The sequence below is a fragment of the Sylvia atricapilla genome, chromosome 1 (genome assembly GCF_009819655.1).
Source record: "Sylvia atricapilla isolate bSylAtr1 chromosome 1, bSylAtr1.pri, whole genome shotgun sequence".
In the NCBI taxonomy this organism is placed as follows: Eukaryota; Metazoa; Chordata; class Aves; order Passeriformes; family Sylviidae; genus Sylvia; species Sylvia atricapilla.
This window is the reverse complement of record NC_089140.1, coordinates 4,722,390-4,745,200: the sequence shown is the minus strand read 5'-3', so window position 1 is coordinate 4,745,200 and position 22,811 is coordinate 4,722,390. Positions and strand designations below refer to the sequence as shown.

Genomic DNA, 22,811 nt, shown 5'->3' with positions numbered 1-22,811 from the left:
ACTGATACCCAACCAGTTCACCTATAGCCTGTAAGCCCTTGCAGCCCTCTGCGAAATAAAACAAACTTCTGCACCTTTCAACCTTACAGTTCCATCTGGTGTCTGATCTTGAAGGTCAAACTAACCTTGATGGAAGGAAAAGAAAAAAAAAAAAAAAAAAAAAAAAAAAAAAGATGTATTTTAGGCTGACATGAGCAGTTTGGAGTCCTGGCACATGGCAGAATGATGCAATTCTGCCCCGTTCCCCATCCCCTCGTCCAAACCCCTTCGCCTGCTCCCAGCCACGCACCAGGAGGGAGGCAGTGACAGCTGCCAATGCTCTGGCCAGCTGGAGAGAGGCTGAGGATGGAGCAGGGCTGTGTGAGCCGGGCCCCGGGGAGGTGCCCCAGCCCTCCAGCATCCCTGGATCCCTCTGTGCTCCAGCTGCACCGGGGGCTGGACCCAGCTGAGAGCCATGGAGCAACACACATTCTCCTCCTCCTGGGACCAGGGGAGGAGGGTTTGCTGCCGGGCTTTCAGCAGCAGTGCAGTGATGCAGGACCTGAGCTGCTCCTTGGCTGCAGTGGGGAGCAGCTCCCTCTCACCCAGATCAGCCCCGCTCACATTCCCAGATCTTGGCAGATTTTTTCACCTCTTTGCTGCGAGGCTCGTGGTCAGGGCTGGCAGGCAGATCTCCCACAGCTGCTCCCTTTCCTCTGGCTCTGCATTTTCAGGTACAAGAGTTTGTGCTGCCCAGAGGTTGTAGTCCAAGCACAGGGAAGAAAAGGGAAAAAAATACACAGTTGTGGTCACCAAACCTTTGCAACTCTTTTCAAACAACCCAAAAATACGCTGCAGATTGTGCCCAAGGGCGTGTTTACCAGGGATGCTGAGAGGCTGCTGTTGCCTTTCCCCTTCCTTTAGCATCAATCAGGGCAGTGTGTACGCTCCAGGCCCTAAAACAAAATGGAATATGCCTTATATTGTGTGGCTTTTGGCCCATATTTGCCCAAAGAGTACAAAAGCACGGGGTATGCACACTGTGCAGTCTGCAGACACACACACAGAGCCCCCGTGGTGTCTTAGAGGCAGCCAGGAAATATTTCCTCCTCACAAGAAATGTATTTTTGCTGGTTTTAATTTTCAGAGCTTCCCAGGGGGGGAATAAAAAAAAAAAAAAAAGATACTTTTCAATGAGAAACTGAAGCCTGAACAATCTGCGGTTTCGCGTTTTGCTGGGTGGAAAGAGGGTGGAAGGAACATCCACCTCCAAACACTTTCATAAAACCATCACAGGCAATCACCCCTTTTTCCTGGGGAAAAACCTGTGAAATAAAAACATGATCAGCCCGAAGGGACACTGCAGCCCCATACAGCCAGGATGTGATGGTTTATACACTAAAGATTGAAAAGATGAGGTTTTCCCTTGAGAAAAGGGATGAGCAAAGCACTCAGCATAAGGAGAATCACTCAGCTTTTAGCTGCATGGGTTTATTGTGCTCAGAATTAAAGGTAGCTCTAGTTCTTCCTTTCTTTCCTTCTTTTCTTCCTTACTTCCACAAAAATAAGCAGTTTCCCTGCAGTGATAAGTGAGTGAAGATTTAGGGGATGTGACCTCTACCTGTGGAAAGGTGTGGGAGAAATTAAGGGGATTTGACTTTGAGAGCAACTCAGGAAAGTCTGGGGTGTTGACCCACAGACATGGTGGCAGAAGAAATCCTGCTGTGTGGGGGAAAGCTGATGTTCCTCTTCCAAATATCAGCATGGGAGACCCATGGTCAATCAGTGGATCCAGGAGGGGTGGATGCAGCTCAGGATTCCCCCAGATGGAGACAGCCATGGGGATGGGCACAGATCCCACCTGGGAGCAGGGCAAAGCAGGAGTTTAAGCAGCAGCATTTTGGGGAGATGGGTCATGATGGGTCATCATCATAGGATGAGAGGAAATGGCCTCAAGCTGCACTAGAGGAGGTTGTGGTTGGAACAATTTCTTCACCAAAAGAATTATCAGGCACTGAACAAGGCTGTCCTGAGAAGTGGTGGGGTCACCAGCCCTGGAGGGATTTAAAAGCTGTGCAGATGTGGCACTTGGGGACACATTTTAGCGGTGGACCTGGCAGTTCTGCGTTAATGACTGGGTTTCACACTCTCAAAAGTCTTTTCCAACCTAAATGATTCTTTAATTCTCCTTCACGCAGAGGGGGATGCTCTGGTGTGGCAAGGAGGGACATCATCAAGTATTGCTCGAGGCCAGGTCTGGTCCTTGGGGAGGTGGAGGCTGTGTCTGAGTGTAGCCCCACACAATCAAACCCCAAAAACCATCAAACAGACCTGCTGCTGTCCCTCAGCGTGGTCCTGTGCACCACGAGACAGTCAAATTTGGGCAGCATTTCCGGGTGTTATCCACTCACAAACCCTGCCAGGTCCTACAGGCTGTGCCAGTGTTGTTCTCAAAATCAGGCCCTAAAACTCTAAACTAAAGACAACAGAAGCCTTCTCTCCTTTTTTTTTTTTTTTTTATATCAGAACCAGTGTTCTATTTTTTGCAGTCCAGAATGAACTTCATTTCACACACCCTGTGGTGGTGAGTGTGTGTCTGTGGTAACACTGAGCCACATCTTGCCTCCACTGAAGGAGGATTTGCTGCATTTTCACCTACTGAGGCCAAACAGGAGCTGGATGTCCCCATACCCTGAGCCCTACATCCTTGGCCATCTCTGCAACTCAACCACCACCTGAACTTGAGAGAGTGGAGTCCAAAAAACTTCAAAATTTGTATTTTTTCATTTCCTCGGGGAAGCCAGGTGTTTCTTGAAGTGGAAATTGCCATCACAAACTCCAAAGCTCCTCCCAAAAAAATCCAAGCTTTCCACCTTGCATAGAAGAAAAACCTGGCAATCAGGGAATATTCAAAGGGAATGTGGATTCATGAAGGTTCTTGCAGCTTCCCACAGACCAGGCATTTGTGCTCCTACATGTTGGGGTGAAACTGGAGCCCCACAGTCCCAGGGGGCACGGGGTGAGCACATGTGGGGCCTCTCTCCAGCATGTGCCACGACTGTGGAAACTCATTAAAATGGACCAAGAAATGTGCCAGCTGCAAATGCAAAGAGAGGTCTTTTCAAATAAACCCCATTAGTTCCACATGTGCATTTAATAGATAATTTTTTTGGGGGGGGTTACATAACATGAAACCAATAATTATGGAAATGAGTGTGAGGATCCAGATAGTCTCCAGAAGAAGAAGGCTGAGAGAGGGAGAGCAAAAAATACCAGAGACTTTGCAAGGATTTTTTTCCTCCCTTAATGCACCCATCCTTAGCAAACTGCTTGTGCAGAGCCCTGCTCAGCAGACCAGAGGAAAGGAATTGGCTCTGGGAGCTTCATCTCCCCAGAGCTGCTCAGGGCCTTCAGCTGCAGGATTAAAATCTGGCTGTGCAGTCACACATCCAGCCCTGAGGCCACACAGGCAAATGGCTCTCCTCACCCCCCAAAAAATGTGGAGAATGTGCTGGAAAGAGTGCAAAATCTGGTTCTTCCCTCAACTGCTTGTAGCTGGTTTTGCTATGAATTCCTTGGTTGGGGATCAAATCTGGAGGAAACAAACATCACAATCAGTATTTTTCAGAAAGTCATTTATGCATCAATCTGTTTATAACAAAGAGCAGATCTCTATTCACACCCAGAGTGATTTATTCCCTCATGCTTGCTAGCACCCCACCATCCCCACTCACACTCCTCTGAGAAGCAGAGTACAAATCTGTGTGCAGCAAACTTGGGCACATGAGGAGGAAAGAAAGAGGAGCACACAGGTTTTTAGTGGGAATACAGCTACAATACAACATTGTACAACTGGGGAGGGGAAAGTCAAAAAAAAAAAAAAAAAAAAGAGAGGTGATTATGTAAACTGCTGTCCCTGTCTGGTCAGCACAAATCTCTTGTGGGCTTAGGTCAGTCTGTTTGACACAGCTAGAAAATAATTGTCTGTGTTAACCATTAGTAGCTCCCAGTTCCAAGCTCCCTGCCAGTATTCCCTCTGCCTGCCTCAGGTAAGATGAGGCAGCACTGCCCATCCCTGTCCATGTCTGTACTGGAGAGCTCAGCACTTCAGCAGGGAACCAGACACCAAACCCCACCTTCCAGCCTGGATGCTCCCCACGGAATATCTGACTATAGCAAACAAAATCCCAAAAAAGCAGAGCTTATTGCTCTTAGTGTAGTGATCAGGAGATGTCCTGGGCAGACAGTGAGGCCTCAGTGTCTGGAATAAAATACCCTGGAGCAGTCCTGGGATGCAATCCCAGGACGAGGAAGGATGGGTGGTCCTTAATGGTGAAGGTGTGACCCGAAGGAGGAGCATGGAATTGGCATCATCTGCTGCCTGTGGAAGCATCTGGAGGACTTTCTACCACCCTTCTCATAATCTGCAGGGAAACTCCCACTGTTTGAGGGAAAAGGGTGTGATGTGGCTGTTTGTCACTAGAGGAGAGAAAAGGAAACTTGGATTCTTAAAACTTCTCAGTTGCCTTTTCCGTCCAGGTGTCATCAGGATAGAGACAAACATAAGTAACGTGGATGTTCCCACCTTTCTGCAGGAAGCAGAGAAGGTATTTGAGGCTGGCTGCTGTTTCTATCTCAGCCACCAGTTTTTAATTAGAGTTAAGGACTTCTGGAAAGGTCCTTCCAGAGGTACAGTCAGTGCTGAACTCTTTTCTTCCCTTGGAGAACAGGAGCAGAGCAGCCAGAACAAAATCTGTGTCCCAAATATATCAAGGGTTGCTGGAATGAGCATTTGGGGAGCACAGAGGTGCTGGATGATCCTCACAGCACCTCTTTACCCCTTCTCCTCTACCTAAGGGAACTGCTGAAGCTGAAAAATCACATCCCAGCAAAGCTTCCAGTTTCTTCAAAGTATCTCTTCCAGCTCCTCACGGGGCAAGACACAACCCCCAGGAGTCTTCAAGAGTGATTATTTCCCTTCCTTGGTTCTGGGAAGAAAAGTTGGTTTTGGGACTGCTACATCCAGTCCCTCCATCCTCTATCAAGTCCCCCACTGCCTTGATTTGCTACCTGGAGGCAAATCAATGTGATTCAGGCCCCTCTTCCCAGTAACATCTCAGCATGAAGAATTCCATCCCATCTTCCCACAGATCCTTGCCAACAGACAAACCCAGAGCACTGCTGATGGCGAAGGCTGAAATCTCTGTGAGATGAGCAAGGCCCCCAGCAGTGACAGTAGCCGAGGAATCAGCCTAAGGCTCTGTAATCCTGGCAAAAACAGTTTCAAAACACACTTTATCTAGTGAGGGTGCCTCGGAGCTGTGCAGGGAATTGTTTCATGCAGCCCTTTTATGGAGAGAGGAGCTGGAGAGCAGTAGTCCCCAAAATAATTCACGAGGCTTTTAGCAGCCTCTATTACTCACTATTGGAAGGACTGCAGTGCTCATTGTTTCATTCTGGCAGCCAAATCCTCCTCCACTAAAATAAATAACTATCAAGGATGCATCCCAGCTTCAGAGCTTTGGGTTGCCCACAAAATTAAAATCCTTCTGTCCTCCCTCAGGTTTGTCTCTTGATAATCCAGCAGCTGCTGCAGTCACTGGAATTTTCCCATTACCATGAATCCTGCACGGTCCTGCAAGAACTGAATTGTCCATCAGTTCAGGGAGACCCTGGGAGAACATCTGGCACAAACCTGAGCATGAATAAAGCCAGGGCTCAGCTCCAGGCTGGTCTTAGGCACTGCTGCAAGGAACACGGCTGACACCACGACCAGAGTCCACCATGGGGAACCAAATTGTCTCTATCCACAGGACAGAGAATTAAAGCCATTAGTGCATCTCAGCTGTTTTAGATGCTGAAATAAAAGCTCAGGAAGGAGGTTTGTTCCAGAAAGAGCTGAATCAGAACAGATGGAGAAGTGCAAGCTATTATTTCCCACAGCAATGACACGGACACTCCATTTGTTTATCCAGACCTCTGCCTTGCCCTGACTCACTGCCTTCCCATCTCAAAGGTTTCTTGCTTAGCTTGGTCATTTCTGGGTAAATTATTTTCCAGTTTTTGATGTTAAGTGTAGCTTTTCTTGTTCATTATAAACCAACACAGTGTTCTGCTCTCGTTTGTGCACTGGCTTTGCTGCTTGGTCAACTTTCCAGCGTGAACAGAATAAATCCCAGGGAGAACTTCACCTTAACCCAGTTATTGCTAACTGAAGAGCAGCTCTTTTTGTGGCCATGGTGCTTTTTGAGAGGTTGAGGAGGCTACTTTTGCCAGACTCTGACTTCAATCAAACTTAGATTTTGGCTAAATCAAACCTCCTCAGAGGGTCCTGCCCTCTGTTCCCTGTAATGGTGAATTATTTCAATTCATTTCATCTGGATTCTGGCCTGCCTTTCATTTTTGCCAGGAGGAGCAGTGTGTTCCCTGGAGCTGTTAACACCAGAGAGAAGTCCTCTCCTGCAGCTCCTGCAGAGCCTCCCCAACAAAGTCCAGAAAACCACAAATTGAACTGAAAACATTCTCTAGTTTGGAGCATGTGTGTATGACCTGTGCCAGAAGCATCCATTTAAAAATCCCCATATTACAGTGGAGCTGATCCTGAAACAAGGTGGGGACACAGATTCCAGCAGCTTCCCACCTAAATCAGACACCACCTTTGGGTCTAGATGGCTGTGGGTGCCCCAGCCAGGATCTGAACTCCTCTGCTGATTTTATGGGGAGGAATGAGGCCTCAATAATTGACAGAAAGCTGACAGGAGGAGGGAGGAGGCTTCATCTCCTTCTCTCTTCAGCTCTCCAATTCAGCACCATCCCCACTTGCACATCAGCTTTTAATATTTAATTGCAGCTCTGCCAAGGGACTTTGCCTCCTCTCTTGCACAGAGGAAGGAGTCAGCAGCGTGGTGCTGGAGAGCCCCAAGGAGACTATCAAATGGCAGATCTCAGGCAGAGGGAAGCGCTCTAGCATGTAAGTGATTTTTATACAAAAAAAACCCCCTCCCAGATCACAGGAGATGGAATGAATTAATATCAGAAAAATCCCTGTAAACCCTTAGCAGCTAGAGGGGTGCTGTGCTGGCTGTGGGAACTGTTCAGGGTGGGCTGAGAAGGGTATTTTCCTTGACTGTCTGTATTTAAGGGAAAGGAGGGATAGGGAATACTGCTCTCCTAACAGGCTCATTTTGCCACAAAGTAAATCCCTGGAGGGCCCTTAACCTGGAATTGTTTAATGTTAGACACCACCACAAAAATGAGAAACAACCCCTTAACTGTGGGAGGTGGGAGCCTGTGATCTAAAAGATCTGTCTCTTCTCTAACACCATGGAAAATCACCTGGAAAACCAGAAAAAAAATAGGAAATCTTTAAAGCAATTAGTGAGAAATATATTTCCCTCCCTCTGGTCTTTATTTCAGATGTTTTAACACGCATGAGAAGGGAAGCAGATATTCACAAGCTGCTCAATGACATTCCTATCCCCCCAAAAATCTGTCCCTTTTGAGGGCATCTAGAAGTGGACACCCAAATGTGGGTGGACAATGACTGGACACTGAAAAAATATTCAGGCCAGAAACTGCTGATGAACCTTTTTTTTTTTTTTACAAGCATCGTGGCTTTTAGAACAAATACTTTCAAAATGTAAATACAAGTACTTTATAATCCCATAGTTCAAATGTCTGTGTCAGTAATTAAAAAGCAATTACATATAACTTGTAGGTCCCCAGAGCTCTGTCTACATTCAGAAAATGAACCCCAGATGACCTAATGTACTACCAAGTGTCAGATCAGTCACTGCAAATACAATGCCCGAGACTTCGGCTGCACATTGCTTAAGTCTGGAAAACAAGAACATTTTTGGCAGAAGAGGCCAAGGGGTACTTAAAGCTTCTGTAACTGTCTGAATCCAGAGTTGGTTCAGGTCTATGTGACACTGGAAACATCAGAAAATTTTAACTAATGATGCAAATGCAAATGACATGGAATAACTTTTAAATTATTTAAAGTTAATTTTCTTCACGTCTTTCCTTTCTTCAAGTCTCTCACTGTCACAGAGATGAACTCGGGGGTCTCAGAGAATGAAATAAGTGGTAGACAGAGCAGAAAAGACCAATTCCCTGCATTAAGTGTGATTTAATTTATCTCCTGTCTGCTATAACCCTTTTCTTTTTTTTTCAAAAGTGAATTTCAGTGATGAGGTTTGCAGATATATCTGTGAAGACAGCACTTTGAGCACAGGGTTCCCCAGCCCTTTCCTGATGGCCTGCTCCCCTGAATGGAGATGGCCACTGATTTTTGGCCTCTTTTCCCTGAGTCTTCACATCCAGCACCGTAACCTTTGCTCTCTTGTTTCAATGCCAGCAGACAGAAAACATGGAAAAAGCTGAGAAGCTGAGGCCAGCTCAGTCCTTCCCTTCGCTGTGCCATTCTCCCAGGAGCAACCCAGAGCTCAGGGCAGTTCTCCTGAGGAAAGCTGTGTCTGTCTCAGAACTGGTTGCCAGGTGGGTGTTAAACCTGTGGTTGCAGTTCACCTCAGATCCAAAAGGTTCCAGGGAGGACTCTCCACCTCTGCAACAAACAGATCTCCCTCAGATATGATCTTTCCCAAGCACAGCATCCCAAATTGTCAGGTCTCAAGTGAGAGGTGCGTGTTTTCTGTCACAGGTGCTCCTGTCTGTTCTGTATTTCCAGTGCACTATTATGTCCTGGAAGACAAGTCCTGATTTAAAATCCAGACACACTCGACAAGCTTCACTAAATAAAATGACACAGAGGAATTTGCCCTTGACCCCGAGGACTGGAGCAATCCCAGGTGGACAATTAAAGCTTTTAATCTGGGTAGTTTGTAAGGTGCCACAAGGGAAAGAGCAAATGCCGGAGAGATGAGCTGATGGGGAGGAAAGAGGGGTATGGGCACTGCATCCCCTCCTGGTTTCTCTCAACTGTCTCTTACCAAAAGGCTCCAGGGGGAGTCACATTTCAGCCCAAGCCTCTTAAGGGCTGATTTCTCTTCTTGTTACAACCCATAACTGAGGTCAGACCAAAACGCTGCCAAGAATGAGGCGAACGAGATTAGGAACAGAACCCAAAGCACCATGTAAGAGTGACAGAGCAGCTGTCAAGTCTGTCTCTTGAACTTCCCCATGGGACAGTTTAGTTCCAAATATCCCAAAAATTGGTTGGTTTCCACTGTAAATAGCCATGTCTCTGCCAGGGTCTCTGGAGAAACTGAGAGTGCATTCCCCAAGAACAGAAGGAAGGTGGTTTCTTCTGCAAAGGTCTCACTCACCACTTGTGTTGTATTAGGTCAGGTACTGACTTGATAAATCCCTTTACATTAGGCTAAAGCTGAATAAATTCACCTTCTGGAAAGCCTGGCTCCAGCTCCAAGCTATAAATCAGCAAAGTGCAAGAATACACCTCGTAACATAAACCCCCAACACATCCCCCAGCAGTGGGGACATGGATGCTCCGGGGACATGGATGCTCCAGGGACACTTCTGCATGGAGCTTGGGAGGAGAGGGCTCACAATGGCTCTGGCAGTGCTGCCCTGAGCTAAAACCAGTCCTCTTTGGGAGATTGCTCACATCTCTGTCACTCTTCAAGTTTGTCTTTAGAGCCTATTGGCTTTGATATTTTCCAGAGGGTAGAGGAAGGCAGAGCCTGTCCACAATATGCAAAAAATAAATTCAGGCTGAAAAGAGACTCAGATACCATTTCCTGTCTTCCCTGCAGATACCAGAGCATCCTGAATGGTGAAAAAAACATGACCAAGCAAGAACATCTCAAGGTGAGAGCCAAAGGCTCAGAGCTGTTGGTATGGGCTGTCCTCACAACATAAAGCTCCAGTTCTTGGCAATGAGAGAGAAATAAACACTCAGCATTTTCTGCAATAACTGGTGCTGTTCTGAGGACAGCCCAGGACAGGTCAGATCCAACTGCCTCTTAGCATGTACAGATGGCTTGGTATGCATAGAATGCTCCAGGGTGGAAATTTTATGTACAATATTCAGGTTGCTGTGGAGGGAGAAAAATGGTGGAGGTAGAGACTAATAGAAGACAATCAAGAAGTGAAGGACCTGGCAGAGGATTTAGAACTGGCTTGAAAGTCATTAAGGCACCCAGAGAGCCACACTGGGCTGGTAGGGCTGACTCTGGGGCATCTCTGCCCTCCTTCACCACCAGCTGGAGGTTTTTTGATGTTGCCCTTGTGTTTCTCAAATTAGGTGCTTGTGTCATTTCTGCCATTCTACTCCACCATTCCAGCACTTTCTTGGCGTTTTTTACTGTAATGGGATTTTAGACATCAAGTTCATAGGTAGATTTTGCATTCAGGGATTTGCAATTCGGCATCTTAAATGGAATTTCCCCCAGCCAGAAGCTGTGACTATTGTTCTCACATCATGGCAAAAGGGCACTTCCCACCTGCCAGTGTTCCTCCTATTTTGATTGCAAATTCATTGGCATAATGTGCAGTTCTCAGCCCTGTGTTTACTCATTTGACCCCACTTTGTGATAAGGGGCCTCATACAACCTGGAATAAAACAGAGAAGATATCACACCAGAAGCCAGATATTCTGGATTTTATCCCGCTTTTCTGCTAAAAATGACCACAGAAAGATGAATTCCACCTAATTAAACAAAAGGCAGAATCTGAACATTTTTATTTTCAGTCCAGGTTTCTAAGAAGAAACTGGAGATTTCTTACTGAGTGAAAAAGAAGGAGTTTTTTTCCCACTGTTTGGAAACACGTTTTCATAGAGCAGGAGGATAGAAATGGGAATAAGGCAATGATTGAAGAGGGAAGACAACCACTGGCCATATTTTTCTTGCTCCAAGGCTTTTTTTGCATGTTCATTGTCAAGTCAGGAGGATTCACTGGAAACATGCAAAACAGAAACCTGACCACTTCAAAGAAAGGCTAGAGTTTAAATTGTGTCCCTGACATTTACTCCGAGAAACACAGAAAGTGATGGGATATTCTTTCATTCCACTAAGTTAGAAAATTGACAGATGTGATGCTTGAAGTAGAAGAGCAGGAAATAAAAATGTCACATGATTTATTATTGAAATTATATACTATAAGCTATTTCAATGTTTTGGGTTTGGGTTTGTCTTTTTTTAGCTCATGGAAGCAAGATATCCCCCACAGAACAATGCCACTCCAGTGGGGAAAAACTGTGCCTTACCTCGCTGTCCTCCCTGTGACGTGTGCCCAAGCAAGCCCACAGAGGCTGTTCCCATCCCTAAGATTTCTGCTCCAGCAAGGAATTTCAGAGGACTCCTGACCAGCTCTGAAATTCCCCCGCACTGTCAGAACTCACACTGTGCTCCACTGGAGGCACCATCTCCCAAAGGCCCTTTGAGGAAGAGGGAGGCTGATCACACCAACATCCTGACAACAATCCAGCCCCTGAGCATGGAGAGCAAACCCCCCAGAGACCCAGCCTTCCTCTCCCCTCTCCAGAGCATCCAGAGGAAGGCTCCATGGACTCCTGCCACCAGCTCAGGGAAGGAGTCTGCTGCCAAGGTCAGTAGGAGCTCTTCTTCAAAAGGCCCTGGAGGTATTTTTTATCCTGATAAATTCCTGGACTTTGTGGGGGTGATTCATTACCCACTGATGTCAATCCCCAGGCACAGGGGACAGGTTTCCCCGTGGATATTCACGGCCAGTGCCATCCAGCTCTGGGTGATTTAATGGCACCAAGGGCAGAGGTCAGATGTTCAACAAACTATTCCTTCCCTTGGAGGGAAGGATTTGGTAGGAATGAGCAGCCTAGAGACAGACCTACACCATGGGAAATTATACCAACCATGTTGATATCGTCTGGAATATTAATTATGGATGAAATCCAATCAGAAATCAGCATGTTCATCTCTTTGCTGTATGATATCAGCCCACATGAGGGACTGGTCCTTCACTGGGAGGGCAGCAAAGAGCAACACCAGTCACCACCAGGTTTGAGACACAAAATGAGACACAACTCATTGTGGGAGTTGATAAAGGAAATGGATGGATAATCTTGTCTCTGAAAGGTGTCCCCAAAGGCAAAGACAGGTGGAGAAAATACCTCTTAGCTCTGGAAATGAGTGGGAGCACCAAAAAGCTGTGAAGCACAGCCCTTGGAGAGAACAGAGCAAAGCCAAGGCTGGGTCCTACAGGAATAAAAAGCCACCTTTGGCTCTGGAAAGCCTCTGGTGCTGTCACTTCCCCCACACCAGGCTTTGGTGCAGTTCCTCTCCTCTATTTGTGAGAATTTACCTGTTTCCCTGCTCTTGTTCCCACACAGGAGGGGAAGCAGTCCCAGGACAGGCAGAGGATCATCTCCTCGGTGCCAGATACAGCTGATGACTCAGCCACGGGCAGAAGCTGTGAGTAGGATTTATTTTGGTTTCCAGGCATCATTGCTACCCTGTTCCCACCTCTACAGGGCTGGGAAGGGTGTGTTTGGTCCTTACACAGAGTTGTATTTCCCACAGAACCCCAGAGCAGATGCTGACCAGGCGATGCTGCCTGGGGACATGCGGGTCCTGCCAGGACTGGACATCCAGGAATGTGGCCAAGGATAGGGAGCACAGGGAGCAGACCACCCCTTGGCTGCAGCCCTGATTAGTCCCACTGCACAGAGCTGGCAAATCCCAGCCGGGATCTGGGCCAGTGATGAGTCCACAGAGCCATGCTGCCTCTCCCTGTGCTCTTAGCCCAGCAGTTAAAAATAGCTGCTATTAAATACCAAGGCAGAAATGCGTCCATGTTTAGTTTGGGATGAGTAATACCTCCCTGCACCTCAGCCTTGAGGAGAGGAAGAGGGAGAGGTTCCTTTGTACCTAACTAAGGAGCCTTGGCTGGGCTCCTCTTTGAATTTGGCAGCAGTGGTGTGTCAGGGAGAGTCATCCTTGGCTTAAGATAGGGCATGTAAGTGATCCCTAATGTTATGATATCATCAGGACTAAAGCAGGTCAGAGATATTTCAAGGCAAGAGGCATCTGTCAAGAGTGAGAAATCCAATGGGAAATGGTTGAATTTTGCCAAACTTTGCTGTTTGACTTGAGGCAGAAAAAAAAAAACAAATCTCCAAAAATCCCATAATGACTGGATTAGAGACCACTGAACCATCCCACAATTTGTGGCCCTGGATCAGGAATCCACAGTCTCCTTAAACCGCATATTTAGGATTTGTTCTTTTTTCTTTCAATTTCTTTCTTGCCTTTCACACAAGAGGGGGGAAAAAAAGGATCACACGCTGCCTGGATTTGAGACCCTGTATTTAATTACCCAAGTGCATGGGAAAAGAAGTCTCTCACAAATGATGGAGCTGAGGTTTCCACAACATTGGTGGGATTTTTTTTTAGTATCAGAGCACATGATGTCACCAGGCTATCTAACTCAACGCTGTCACACTTTTGTGTGCCTTTTCCAGGGCCAGGAATGTCTTTTCCTCTGGCTGGCCAGGGGTGAATCATGGCCTATCTTAGAGCCTTACACCCTGACTCAAAGGCCTTGTAATAGCCATGGCTTCATGTGCTTCATTGGGAGGGCTTTGTGTGAGGTCCTTCTGGGGAGGCAATTCCATCCAGGGAGCTGGGAATACGACAGCTTCCACTGAGGTATGTGCTGGATTTGCTCAGAGACTGGAGTTGTAATGCTTCCTAAAAAAGTCCAGGAGCCAGCTGTCCCAAATCTCTCAGAGACCAGATGTATCCAAGGCTGTACCTGTGCTGTGCTCCATCCTTCCCATGGAGTGAGAGAGATGTTGGTGCTCCAGGAGCCCCAGCAGTGACCAGAGCAAATCTTCTGTGGCAGTCTCCACCACCCCACAGGGACAGCCCTGCTGCCCTTCCTGAGGATGAGGAGGGGACATCCCAGACTTGGGATGGGGAAAGCAGTGTCAAGTGGTTTGAAGCCACAAAATAACACTTCTCAGGGGCTGGGATGTCTGATATGGAGGCCAGCAGCTTGGCAGTGTCCAAGACAGCTCTGCTAGCTGGAGCTGGGCTTATCAGCAAACACATCACTTTGGAGCTGAATAACTGCACCAAAAGTCAAAGCACCAGTGGCTGCATCTCTTTGCAGGCACAACACAGTCACATCTGAGACACTGCTGCATTGCACAGACACTCTGAGCACTGCACAGAGGGAATGGCTTTTACACTCCTTAGAAAAGTACATTCCCAGGCAGCCAAAGCAGCTGGGCTGTGCCCCTGGTCACCCTGGCTATATCAGATGATCCAGAGGAAGCTGCCACCAAAGATGTCACCAAGTCACTAATTAAAGAGGTCCAAGTGGCTGCAGTCTGCAGTAATGAGATTAAACTGAGCACTGGAAGACTTACACAGCAGAACAAAATTCTCCCTAGGAAGGAAAACGGCAAATCAAGGAATCGTTTTTCCCAGAGGGAAATAGTTGAAAGCTTGAGTCCTTTAATATTCAAAAGGAGAAGGCACCAGCTAATTTATTGTAGGTAGAATCTTCTGAGTACTCTGGATTTAAAAATCAACAACTTCTAGATGAATTTTGGCAGTCAGAGAGAGGGAATTGTGGCCAAGGAAGAGGTTTGTGCACGTGTGTATTAACACTGTTCCATCATCCAGAGCTTCCAGCTGAAGGGCACACAGGAATGTCACCCCTGTGCAAAGATGAAACAGGAGCCTGAGGTGACTGCAAATTACAGAGCGTCCAGGCAGCCTCAAACCCACCTGCAAACCCCTCCTATTCTATTCTATTCTATTCTATTCTATTCTATTCTATTCTATTCTATTCTATTCTATTCTATTCTATTCTATTCTATTCTATTCTATTCTAATTCTATTCTATTCTATTCTATCCTATCCTATCCTATTCTGTTCTGTTCCACTCATGTTCATTTCCACCTCTACAAAAGGGGAATTTTCCAAGCCAGGAGAGGGCAGGAAGCAGTGGGGTGCCCCATCCTGCCCTCAGGGAGACTCTCCTTTGGTTCCGGGGTTTGCTGGGCAGGGGAGGCTCCATCCCCCGCTGGCTGCAGCATCCCCACGTTCCCCTGCGAGGGGGTGCGGTGCCATCTAGCGACAAGGGAACCGACTCGTTCCGTCCCCAAATCGCGCTCCGCAGGGATGCTCCGGCCGCCGTGTCGCAGCCCCAGAGGTGGCGGGGACTGTCACCAGCCCTGTCGCCGTGACCCGGGGCTATGCAGCCAGAGCTCCGCCGTCTGCATCTCGCTGCTCAGCGAGAGAACATCGCCAGCGAACTGGAAAGGTCTGACAGGCGGCGGGGGGAAATGCTGGTTTAAGATAAAACAGGCTGTGCTCATGCCAGAGACGCCTCCGAGCTCAAGGAAGCTCCGGCATTTGCCATGATAGAGGCTCCTGCAGTCAAAATCATCCTTGAAAGCTCATTTGCCTTTCAGCAGTTGCTTTTCATGGGCATGACAAGCAGGAGGTGAATGTCAGGACTCCTGTCCAGCTCTCACTGCTCTGTGCCTCTGCCATTCGGGCAGGAGGGAAACTTGGGGTGTTTGAGCACGAAATCCATCTTGCCCCCCGACTCCAACATCTCACATCACAGAAAGAAGGGGCAGCAGGACGTGCCACCCATCCGCTGTCACCTCTCCCAGCCCTGTGATGGGTTAGGGGAGCTGGGATCACAGGAATTTTGGGGGGACGATGCCGTGGGAGCACACGGGATCGCAGGGAGGGCAGGGGAAAGCTCAGCCTCTGCTGAGCAGCCTGGCCGAGATCTGCCAACAATCACAGCAGACAAGCTTGTCCCTCCTAATTGGCTTTTCCTGCAAGCCCCAGTCTCTGCTTTCACTCAATCCAACCTAAAGAGCCTTTTCCTTGCTCAGACCCCCCTGCCCCTTCACTGGGCTTCCAGCAAGAGCCTCCCCATCCCAACCAAGGGCTCAGGTTTGCCCTCTGCTCCACGCCCTGGGGCTGCTGGTCTCTCCCCTCACACACTCAGTGCCTCAGTGATTTATTTTTTCTCATTTCCTGCCTTCTAATTAGTCGCTGTCTTTCAGACAGGAGGACAAAACCCTTTCCCCAGGAGCTGTGCAGAGCTGTCAGGTGGCTCAGATCTCCCAGGGCTGCAGGAGTTTGCAGGGGCACTGATGGGGACACACGTGGAAGTCACAGCCCAGAGCAGAGCAGGTCCTTCACCCAGGGGTGCAGAGGGACGGCAGGAGTGTGAACAGGCAGCCGTGTGTGCAGACGGAACACACAGATTTTGCAGATGAAAACAGAGCTCCACACAGATTTACACATTTACACACACCCCCTGTGTGTCCCTGCCATGACACACAAATACCCACTGCCAGCTGCTGACTGAGCTGATTTGCTCCGCCCTTCACCTCCCACATTTCTGTCCCTCCATCCACACAGAATAAATAAGATATCTCAGTTCTCAGCGTGCTGCTGTGTTTGCAGACACTGCTGCCATTGGTGCTACCTGAGCAGGTGTGTGTTTGCTGACAGCCCCTGTCACCCCCAGCCCTCTGCCCCACCACCTGGCTGCCCATCCAGGACCTCCTGTCACCCTCCTGACAGCTCTTTTTCTGATCCTCATTTATGGAGGGAAGTAACAAAGAAGGCAGAGACCACATCAGAAGGAGGAGTGATGAACTCCAGAGGCAGCAGGCTTAACACAGACAGCAGGGGGACAGCAGCTCCCAGCCCTGCAGGATAGTGAAGGAAACTGGGCTACAGCAGGGAGGAGCTGGGCCCTTCCAGGGGCCTCAGTGAAAACAGATGTTCGACTGCAGCTGGACATGTTGTGATGGGATGTGGTGCCACGTGGTGTTGGCAAGGAAATCCCACCTGATGCTGAGCTGCAGCCTGGGTGATGTGCAGCATCCTCTCCTGACACCTGCAGACCCACAGGGAAAAGAGAAAGGGCAGCAGCCCCCCAAACACCCCTCTAAAAGTCCAGCAAAACTGTTCAGGAGAAGTGCATGAAAAAACTTAAACATCTCAGTACTCAAAGGGGGCTTATGAAAAAAAGGGGAAAGGAACATTTTACATGGGCACATAGTGAGAGGGGGCAATTATTTAAAACTAAAACAAGGGGGAATTATTTAAAACTAAAAGAGGAGAGAAAAAAAAAAAAGCACCTTTACTCAGAGGGTAGTGAGGCACTGAAATGGATTGCCCAGAGAAACTGTAGATGACCCATCCCGGGAAGTGCTCATGGCCAGATTGGATGGGGCCTTGAGGATCTGGCCTAGAGGAAGGTCCATGGCAGGGGGTTGGGAACTGGATGATTTTTAATGTCTCTTCCAACCAAACCATTCTGGGATTGTGTGAAACTGGAAAATCAGCATCAGTTGCTTGGCCCTTTGCAACGAAGAGCATGGAGTGTTTTATCTCAGGTGATGGGGCCTTCTGGCACATCTTCCATTGCCACTGGGTGACGTTCTCAAATATTCACTCTCTAAAGGTGTCAGAAAAGCAAACCAAAGAGAGAACAGCTGGGCCTGGTTCAATATCACTGGGTACATCAGTCAAATTGGTTTCCCAGCCTGCTAAAGCTGGACTCTGAAAATCACCCCCAGAGCCTTTGGTTATGTCTTTATTTACAAATCACCTTGGCCAAGCAGGATCACCAGCTCTGGCACAGAGTTTTACCCACCACTAACATGTTAAAAGTAGCACCCTTTGCCCAGCTGAACATGGAGAGTCCTCCAGGTTTGAATGTTTTATTATTATCCCTCTCCAAACAGTTCCCAGAGCAGCTACCTGTGACACCACATTGCTGCAATGACAGGAGGAATTCCCCTCTGACCATAAAGCAGGTGGAGTGGTTGTCCTTCTTCAGTCACTTTCCCAAAGTCATTTTTTTCATTCCTGCTTCTGAAATACTGGACCTGATGAGAAAAGAGGGAAGCAAAAAATGTACATAACGAGGCCTGTCACCTTCCCAGCTTTTCTCTTAAAACTTTGGCTGTGGCCAGAGGTGACGGGGGGGGCCTGGCTGTGAGGATCCCAGCCTGAGGACATGACAGTGAGTCAGGGAAATGCCTCTTCCCCATGGCACCAGTGCCTGGATGCATCCCCATGCCGTACCAGGTTACACCAGGGATATTTTGAATGGATAAATTCTGAAGATAAGCCAGGGCCCCCAGCCTTTCCCAACCCGCGTGCAGGATTGCAGGGACTCATGATTGACTCAGCCTGGTGGAAGAGCAACTTCGCTGTTCCCCTAAAAATAGACCAAGTGGTTCATCCTCTCAACATAGCCCAGCAGTCTGAGATAAAACCAGCAGGCAGAGACCACTGGGAGGCAGTGAACAGGACCGAGGGTGTGGGGTGTGGAGCAGGGCTCCTTTTGGGATACACAAAGGGCTGCCTGGCCCTGGGTTTCACACTGGTTTTCCACTGGGGCTGTCTGAGACACGACTCATCTGTTGGGACTACAGAGACCTCCCTGTAAGTAATTTTGGGGAAGATTAGAAGGGGGTGAAGCGTTGCATGATAATGAACCTCAGACTGATCCTAAAATGCAGGGCAAAGGAGGATGCTTAGTGTTTTAAGCTGTGAAAGTGGTGTTGCAGCTCATGGGAAGCCATGGGTTTTATTCTGCTGGCCCAGATCTTGGTAAATCCGCTCTGTGCTGTAGGTCTGCTCCATGTATGGTGGCGTTGGTTTGGTTCAAAACCATGGTTTAGGGCACCTGGGCATGTTCTAGACAGAAACAGAGCATTGTAACTCTGTGCTTTTCTTCTGTCCTAAAATACTGAAAAATCCCAGATTTGAAGCTTAAATTCATGGGGACAGATCTAAGTGTCTCCTTTCTCAAAAAAAAAAAGAAAAAAAAAAAAAAAAACCCAACAAACCAAAAAAAACCAACAAGCTACTGTTATTTATGACTTTGATCACTTTGAGCACAAACAGGGGAAAGAATCTGTGTGGGATCCAATTGAGCCAGAGGGATGCTGGGGGTGGAGGTGACACCTTCCAACCCCAAACCCTGTTCAGGATTGCTAGTGGGTAGGCAGGAAAACATGGACTGTTCAGAAGGAAATGAACTTTGCTTCATCTTACATCCCTAGGGAGCAGGAGGCAGGGAAGGATTAGTTAAGGAGGGAATTTCTTTCCCTCTCTCTTCAATCTCTGTCTCCAGAGAGGGTTGAAAAATGTGTTTGTGACCCTGAGCCAAACCAAGGGCTTCAGGAGCCTGTGGGGTCAGCAGCATTATTGTGGCCATACCCCACTCCCTGTTTGTGCTCTCATGTGTGGAAGGACACTCCAAAAACCTGCCTCACTCTAAGATGGAGCAGAAATGTGCCCCTTTGTGTGCATGTGTGTCTCATACCTGATTATCCATTTGCCTTTTGGCTCTAAGGGCTGACTCGTGGTCACCAGGAAAGCCAGGACTTCAGGTCCTGGGGATGCCCCTCAGTCCTGAGGGGTCCTGAAAGCACAATTTCTTCTAGCTCATGAATTTGTCGATGGCCGATATTTCCTTCTGAGATTCACATCTGAATAACAGAAATTCTGTGGCTTTCCCCAGTTCCCTCCAGGTGTCCAGTTTTCACTCAAATCTCTGTAAAAAAAAAAAAAAAGTGAAATAACTTTAGATTTTTTAGATTTTTCTTAGAAAACAGGGATTTAAGCAAAGGAAGGTGGAGTTGTCTTCCTTTCTCTATGTCTCAGCTATAGATATCACTTCATGAGAAGAGGCAAAATATAAAAATCTATACTCTTGTTCAGGCAAAGTGGGAAATGATTCACTAGTAGCAATTAAGAGATTCAGCATGGGTGGAAATTTGTAGGAATATCTTGCAAAGGCTGTTTTCAACCTTTGAATAGACGCAGTACTTTACAGGATACAAAGGCTTCCTTTTGGGGGGGAACCAGGCAAGGATGCCCTAAACCTGTTAGTAAGAGGAAGAAAATCCTTCTTTAGCACTGGTGAAAGTCCCAGGACTGGGATTGAACGGAGCAGTAGGAATCTTTCCTTGAAGTCCTGTACCTTATTAGTATCTTGCATTTTCAAGCCAACCATTTCTCTCCCCTCCCATTTTTTCGCTGGCAATTTGCCTTACTCAGAAACAAATGGAAATTCCCGAGAATCTCAGCAGCTACAAGTGGGTTCGGGGTTTTCTCTTTAAAGGGTACTGCTAAATTGGTTCTGGGTGTGACTCTTTCTCCCAAAACAGTTCTAAGTTTTCTTGGCCGCCGGCGATAAAGAGCCGACAGCAGCATGGAAACACCGGGACAGGAATAGAAAAGCAAGGCAAGGGCACGTGGCATCCCTGCAATGCCCCCACGTAAACACCATGGCACGGCAAAGAAATGCTGAGAGGTGCACGGCACAGCCCCGGTCCCAGCTGGGCCCTGCATCCCAGGCAGCGTGTGAGGCTGGGGATGCTCACGGGGCGCGCACATTCCCAAGGGATCTTTTCCGAGGGGTGAGAGAAGGCTTCCCTTAAAAGGTCTGGTATTTGTGGCATGCCAAGAAGAGCCCTCTCCTCTCCTCAAGCTGAGGCTGTTCCAGCGGGGAGCTGAGTGTGGGGAAGTGGGTTTTAGAGAGAGGGAAGCTGTTATCATGAATGACCATCCTGAACTCCAGGCTCTGAAGGCTGAGATGCTGCACTGCATCTCAGGAGGAGGGAAAAGGTGCTGGGAGAGGGTTAGGGATGAAAGCAGCGCTGGTGGTGGGATAGGGGAGATGGAGGAGCAGGGGGATGGATGTCAAACAGGGTGTTTATCACCATTCCAGTGAAAAAAACCCTCTGTGAATAGCAGATAAAGAGTCGCTGGAGGGTACGAGAACGGGCGTGACCCACGATGTGTCAGCGGGCAGGGCTGGACACCGCCGGTGACACAGAGCAGGGGACAGCCACTAAACATCCCCTCGGCCTTTATTAACCCTTTATGAACTCTGCAGAGGGACACAGAGAGCGGGGCAGTGCCGAGGGCACAGTCAGGGCTGCACCCACATCCCCCAGGCCCCTGGTACCCAGCCGTGGGTGAGGATGGAGGGATGCTGGAACCTCCCCAAGGAAAGCCAAGCCCGCAGCAGTTGGCCCACGCGGGAAGACCATGTCCCCAAAGAGCAGTGCCACTCGCAGCTGTCTCTCAGCAGAGCTTCTTGGCATTTTTTTGGGTGCCCAGAATAGAGTCCTCCACATTCCTGGATTTTTGCAAAGCCCAGAAATAGCCCCGAGCTGCCTTGGGGCAGATACTCGGCTCTGCCTGAGGCTAAATTTTCCCAACTCTTCTCAGAAGCTCTTTAAATTACCTGGGGGGGTCGTGATGCTGCTCCTGCAAAGGACATTCCAGCTGATACTAAAGAGCCAAAAACATTTGCAGAGGTGATCAAAGATCATGAACCTTCAGTTTGGAGGAGCTGGAAATTGCAAAGAGATCTGATTATGAAAATCAAGGGCAGGAAATAAGACACTTTTTTTTTTTTTTTCCCCACCACCTCCCACCCTCTCAGATTTGCAAATGCAACTTTATACATGTGAAAATCGTTAATTATTTTACTATAATTAGTAGAAAAATCCTAATGCTAATGAAATGATCGTTTAAATCTTATTTCCTCTTCAACACAGCTGGTCTTTAGTTACATTATTTTATTTTATTTCTTCGTCTAGCACCTTTCTCTGTTTCTAATGCTTTTCTTTTCAGCCCATTTCCCACCCCAGAAATCACCTATTAACTCTATGTACCAGAGTTCCTCTAATAATTGCAAGATATTGCTTGCAGACAGGGCAAAATCTCTCTTAAACCCTTTCAAAAGGGAATTATTTCTATTTATCTGATATGTGTTAGTCATTACATTTATGTTCTATACCATCAGTGCTCCCCACCTCCAAATCAGGGATCTATTGTATGTGATGCTAGACAAATTTATTTGAAAGGACAAAGCGTACTCATGAAAGTTTGGAATCAGGGAAAAAAAAAGCCTCGTTAAGTTGTGTGATTTTCATTAATCATCCAACTGTAATCAGTGCTGTTCTTACATCTGAGCTGGTAGGTGAGCATGAGAAAATCTCAATACTTACTTTTAAAGGTTGATTCCTAGCCCATACAGTTATACCCAGGTACTCTTGGACCCAAACAGTAAAAAAACCACATGAATTCTATGTGAAAAGAACACGTTTACAATTGCCACTCTGGCACATAATGGGCCGATCCACGGCAGAAATCAAAAGCTTGAATTTCAAACACACGCAGTCCTTTGTAGGGCTGAAAATGAGAGAAAGTACTGCGGTTTGAAAAGAGAACAAAGTGTGATCTGGGCATCAGGAGGGAGCACCCGTGAGGGTGAGCAGAGTGTTTTAGAGCATGACTGCTCCTCACTCTTTGCTAGATTCTCAAATTTCATCAATGCTCCCATTTGCCTCTTTGTCTCACCTTTTTTCCCCACTCCTTCAGAACAAAACAGATGGTATTTTAACATTCTCTAAAGCCTCCTGAGTGGGTCATGAGGGCAATGAGGAACAGATAGAGATTCTCTCCTGCCCAAATGCTCCCCATCCCAGGACTACCCTTCCCTGCCCACCCATCACTGAAGCATCCCAGACCCACTCACCTTTTCAGCAGCCTCCAAACTGGGGCAGCAGGGAGCCTGCCCTGCTTCCCACACCTCCCTCAGAATGTGTCCCCTCAGGCAGAGCTTCCCTGTGGACCTGGGCTGCTGGCAGAGGGGTTAGGGCAGAGATTTAAACCTTTCCCCACTGACTGAGCACCCCCAATGGGCTGCCTGGCTCCTGGATTAAGCAGCAGCACTGGTTTCCCAGCCAGCTTTTATGGGTGCTCACCCATCCGTGCAAATTCCCCCAGCCCAGCCTGTGTTGGTATTTAGGAGTCACTTTTGCCAGGGAACTGATTCTCTGGGGAGAAAAA

At 47.9% G+C, this 22,811-nt stretch overlaps 2 protein-coding genes across 2 annotated transcripts in view; both read left to right on the top strand.

Moving 5' to 3' along the window:
• Positions 1–8,350: 8,350 nt before the first annotated feature.
• LOC136358812 (uncharacterized) overlaps positions 8,351–22,811 on the top strand; it is a 19,230-nt gene continuing 4,769 nt past the window's right edge. Inside the window, exons 1-4 of the mRNA XM_066314860.1 lie at positions 8,351–8,478; positions 9,714–9,768; positions 11,104–11,508; positions 12,269–12,350. Coding sequence (XP_066170957.1) covers positions 8,351–8,478; positions 9,714–9,768; positions 11,104–11,508; positions 12,269–12,350 — 670 coding nt within the window. The remainder of the gene's footprint in view (positions 8,479–9,713; positions 9,769–11,103; positions 11,509–12,268; positions 12,351–22,811) is intronic.
• The window catches only part of XIRP1 (xin actin binding repeat containing 1), a 19,495-nt gene continuing 15,031 nt past the window's right edge, over positions 18,348–22,811 (top strand). The window contains exon 1 of the mRNA XM_066313992.1: positions 18,348–18,380. The gene's annotated coding sequence lies outside the window, so the exon portion shown is untranslated. The remainder of the gene's footprint in view (positions 18,381–22,811) is intronic.